This window comes from Pagrus major, chromosome 2, assembly GCF_040436345.1.
Source record: "Pagrus major chromosome 2, Pma_NU_1.0".
Classification (NCBI taxonomy): domain Eukaryota; kingdom Metazoa; phylum Chordata; class Actinopteri; order Spariformes; family Sparidae; genus Pagrus; species Pagrus major.
In genome coordinates, this window is record NC_133216.1 from 109,438 (window position 1) to 114,979 (window position 5,542).

At 40.8% G+C, this 5,542-nt stretch overlaps 1 protein-coding gene across 1 annotated transcript; it reads right to left on the minus strand.

Moving 5' to 3' along the window:
* Positions 1-2,768: 2,768 nt before the first annotated feature.
* Positions 2,769-3,785, minus strand: or55e1 (odorant receptor, family 55, subfamily E, member 1). The gene has a single exon (XM_073484446.1). The coding sequence runs from the start codon at positions 3,783-3,785 to the stop codon at positions 2,769-2,771; it is 1,017 nt and encodes a 338-aa protein (XP_073340547.1).
* Positions 3,786-5,542: the final 1,757 nt, after the last annotated feature.

Genomic DNA, 5,542 nt, shown 5'->3' on the forward strand with positions numbered 1-5,542 from the left:
ATCAGCTAAGAGGAACTGGTGGCCTCGTTTGCATGAAATATATCAATACTTTATATGATTAATTAATGTCATGAATAATCAACCCTTAGAGAGGAGGGCCCTAATGTTAAAGGAGCATACGAGTGTTTGTTATTGATCATTTTCTCAATCATCATCAGTATTTAGATCGTTGCAGTCAGCTGCTGGTCTCTCTTCAGTCAACACATCAGAGACAAAATTATGAGACGTTAGCAGGGAACTAACTGCTAATTAACTGTTACTTAATGAGTAGCTAATGATTAGTTCATTAAGAAACAAATGGGGAATGAATCAGTAATAACGGAATAGGACGCTTGTTAAAAGTATTTTGAAACCTGGGCTCTATATGTACACGTGTTGGTGAGTAAAGTATTTAATACTTTTGTAACCGCAACCATCAAAGTCTCATCCACTAAAATCTGCTTGTTTTTGTCTCTGAGGTTTTTATTCAAAGAGTCTGACAACATTACAGAAACAGAGAGACCTTTGTGTTAAATATTAAAATCCTCTTCGTAACCAGAACCAAAAGTCTCGTTGAAGGAGAAGTCTCGCTCTGAAATATCACGAGATGACTTTGACGGTCGCAGTCGCCCCAGAGGATTTGATTGTAGGCGTGTTGCAGCTGCCAGCTGAGGCTGAGTCCAACGCGTTGGGTCAGTATGAACCATTAAACACCAAAACCAGTGAACACAGGTTTAAAGCTATCAGGTATATTCCTCAGTAACCACACACTCTGATGATGATTAACTAATGAAGCACTAATTAGTAACTACTCAGTACTGAGTGCCACAACTGGGTGTGAACAGAAACAGTAACTACTGTTTTCGGGCCCGGTGCAGGTTCTGAGTTAACCAGGAAAAACTTGTCAGTATTATGAATTCACAGATATTCCCGAGGATCTCCCAGTGCAAGTACTTAGTGACAATTCAGAAGAATAGAGGATAATATTATAATGGCTGTAATGAGGATTCACATGAAAGTCTAAAAACATCTAAGTTCATCTTTTTAAATTTTAAACAGTTTTTAAAATAAATTCATCCTTTTTCATAAAATCAAATGTAAGTTTGAGACTTTAAATGAGCCAGACTGAAACTTCAGGTCCTCCTGGATTAAATGATGTGTTGGACTTGATGCTGACTGATACAATATGAGAGGAAGAAGAAGAAACTACAGCAGTCAGGCGCCCGGAAAATTGCTTTGAGGGTCAATTAAGTTATCATTAGCTACTAAATCGAGTCAAATGATTAGCAGTTACTCATTAACTTGTGGTTAAGTAGCAGTTTTTTCCTCATTTGTTCCCATGTAACTTCTGTAAAGTGTTACCAAATCTAAGTCTAATTAGAGAAATCTGGTGTGAGACTGTCTTTAGTTTTAATAAAAGTACTTGTATCTGAGCTGAAACTCAAGTTTTACCACACGAGTATTTAAAACTGCAGTCGGTGTAACATAAGACCAACACAACTGTCGAAAAACCTGTAACTGTGGATTCAATGTTGTGTATTTTTCCTCTTTATTACATTAAAAAGCAAGTTATCGTTCAGACTAACAACAACCACAGAGGAAGTGGGATGTCTTCAATCAGGACGTTTCCCAGCTGACTCATGTGTCTGATACACGAGTGTCCTCGAACGCACCAGTGAAGGCACTCATGTCGCGTTACAACGAGATGAAAACATGAAGGACTTTTTTCTGTCTGCAGGCTGATTTTAACGAACAACAGCGTCAAAGAAAAGAAATTAATTTAAAATCAGCTGGATGATTCAGAAAATGATCAGCAGGGATGTGAAGCAAACAGGAAGTGTTATAACAGTTAATGAACCGTTAACGAGTTGTTATTCATGTGAAGTATCAGAGATTAACAGCGTGTCATCTTTAATTCGAACATTGGAAGCAGAACAAAGACTGAAACGTCCTCCATGTGAGTCAATGTACAGTTGTGTTATTAGTACAGTGTGTGTGTGTGTGTGTGTGTGTGTGTGTGTGTGTGTGTGTGTGTGTGTGTGTGTGTGCTCTTTACCTGACAGACTGAATGAAACTGCTGTTTTTTTTCACTTTAACACGACATTACAGGATAAAGATCAAAAACACCAAAAATCATCTGTAACAATATTTTAATTGGCTTTTATTTTGAAAGGGCCAGGAGGAAACCTGTACATTCCACTGCATCTTTAATAAAGGGACGTTTGTGGCAACATGTGTGTGTTTGTTGTGATGTTCTGACGTAAAAATCAGAACAAACGATGGAAACGATCCTGAACTGAATGGAGACCTGATCACGATGCAACACACACCTGCACTCAGCAGTTAGACGCGTCCGCCTTCCTGCAGTGACGGTCGTAATAATGTGGATAAAAACATCATAATTCAGACACCAATGAAAAAGTTTTGGCCCCAAAAGAAGAAGAATGAAATGACCTGAAATGATTATTACACGAACAGAGCAAACGTTACAGACAGCACTGTGCTGAAACTGAAACTGAAGCCTGTTCACGTTTAAATCTGCACACAGTTTGATGCACACAGTTGCTTTCTTGACCAACGACTGGTGAGATCTTATAGTCTTATTTATTCTTTGTTGCTAAGAGGGACTTGTGTCTCTTTCAGGTGTGAGTCTGGTTGAACGATGTTTTGTTCTTTACGTATAAAACTAACCCTTCATACATGATCGACAGCGTAAAACACTACTAATGTCACGTCACGTCAATATCTGAACTTGTGCTGATGAAAAATCCTCATTGAATGACAACACGTTACCTCGAGCAGGAAACCTTCACGTTTGTCGTTTTGCCAGCAGGAGAAACTTTCACCATCTTTACCGTCTTCCGTCTGTGTTTAAAAATCCTAAAAAAGCCGTTTCGAATTTCTTTGGTCCGAACACCGTAGATGATGGGGTTGACTGTCGCTGGGAACAGAATGTACATGAGTCCCATGAAGGTGTTGACGTCCGTCGGTATGGGGATGTTCAGGTTGTGAGAGAGGAATGTGACACTTCCCACCAGGTAGAAACACATCATGACGATCAGGTGAGTGCCGCAGGTGTGAAACGCCTTCCAGCGGTCCTCGTTGGCTGCTGCCGCCCTCAGGACGACGCTCAGGATCTTCATGTAGGAGAAGAAGATGAGCGGTATGTCAACGCCCACAAAGCAAACGATCACAGCCAGGCCCGCCGCCTTGTTTTTGTCCGTGCTGTCACACGCCAGGCTGACCAGTGCCATGTGGTCGCAGTAGTAGTGCTGGATGGTGTTGGAGCCGCAGAACCGCAGCGAACCTGCCAACCCGACCAGCGTGGCCATGATGGAGCTGCTGCGGACCAGAGTGAAGAGCAGCAGCTTCACGAACATAGAGGAGCCAACGATCTCAGTGTAGCGCAGCGGCTGACAGATGGCAACGTAACGGTCCAGCGCCATCGCCAACAGCAACGTTGACTCCAATGAGGACAGGAAGTGAGTGAAGAACATCTGAGTCAAGCAGCCAGCCAATGAGATCTCATCCCTGTCGGACAGGAGGCTGAGGAGCATCTTGGGGATGATGGCGGTCACCATGAGTATGTCGACGATGCACAGTGTGCAGATGAGGAGGTACATGGGGCTGTGCAGGCTCTCCACGCTGCGGATCACGTACACCAGCAGGGAGTTTCCCAGCAGCACTGACAGGTAGGAGGCGGAGAACGGCAGCGCCAGCAGCCGGCGGTGTTTCTGCAGCTCCGGGAAACCTCTGAACACGAAGGTGCTGTGGGAGAAGTTGTTGCCCAGTGACGCATCCAACATGGCGCCGGCTTCACCTGAACAGACACAGTCCAGACAGAAACGGTCAAATGAAAATGTGATGCTACAAAAACTGAACCCTTTCATCTGTGTCTTTAATGAATCAAATTATAGAAGACAACATGAGTGTGCATCTATAACTCAATACATTCAGACCAGTAAGTTTTCATATGATCATACTTTTATTTAAGAATCAGCATCAGTGCACGTCTCCAGGAAACTTGTTTTAAATCAGAAGAAAGTGTTTTCATTGAGATTATTTTTTCATTTATTAAAGTACAAGTTAATCACTTGTGATATAATAAAGTATAATTTCACAAAAATCACAAAAACTAATTTGTCACTTACTTCTGCGAGTGTCCGTCCATGCAGATGTTATGTTGCTGCTGTTGTGGTTGTGGTCATAAGTTGTTGCTGAAAAGAACAGAGCAGATTTATTTTATTCATAAATACATAAATATACTTTTATTGAGAACAGTTATAGACTTTGACTCAAGTCTCACATCTTAACATTCTGTTGACGTACAAGGCCAAATACATGGATAAGAACAACACGAAACACAGGTATACAGAAGCCCTGAGGGGCAAGTTTAAAAACGACAAAAATAAAAATTCAAAAAAATGTTTTTATTGTGATAAACATTCAAACCAGCTGTGTTACTCGCATACTTGCACTTCTGTAATTGCACTTGTAAACACCTTCCAGTTGTAAAAATATCAGTTAACTCAGATCTTAAATCCATATTTCCTCAGTCAGCACTGAGCCATCATCACGTCCCGTCCTGGAGTGCAGCGGTGACGGCCCGACTGTTGGTAACTAACTGATCCAGACTGCATATTTCACCAAGTATGACTTATTCCTCGTCATGTTACATAACCTGCTAACATATACTGTAAGAGATGCGTCTCGTGTTTCAGGTGCAGAGAGGAGGAACACGGACGCTTCTCATCTTATTTGGGACATGAGTAGTGGTGCACTTCAGCCTCTTGTGGTCAAAATGAGTATTAAAAAAAGAAACACTGAAAAATGAGCCTTTAATTCCTCTTGAAATTGTTTCACACGCACAGAAAAAAACAACTAATTCTTTCACTTGGCTCGACACATGAAAAAAATGTTCTTGTTAATTGTTTTTTCACTGTTACACACAAGACAGAACACAATGTTAAGGAGCTTAACAGGTGGAGCACCAGAGAAAGAAACTCAGGGCTTCTGTACAGGTATCACACACACACACACACACACACACACACACACACACACACACACACACACACACACATGATCTTACTTTCTGTTTAGCTCCACTTGCTTTTGTCGCTGTGTCGTTCAACTACTTTTGTTTTCAGCTGCCAATGAAACTGAACACTTCCAGCTATTGTTGAAAAGAGAGTGTTGAGTGTTGAGCTGATGTCATCAGCGCTGTGAGAAAGTACATATAGTGAATTTATCAAGTCAGTCAAACTAAATAAAACATGATGAAATAGATTTATAAAACAGGGACAGTTAGATTTAAGGCCTGTCTCTAATAATGACCCATTTCAAAGAGCAGAATTATAAATCAAGTCATATTAGTGTAAGAATACTGGATTATGGTACAGAAGCATTATCGACAAAATGTCCTGAAAGTATCATATTTTTGTTGATTGTAGATTTTGTATTTAAAATCTTAATCTGTCAGTAACTGCAGTTGTTACCAAAAAATAAAAAAGTACAATATTTCTCTCTGGAACGATGCAGCAGAAGTACAAACTGAAAATAT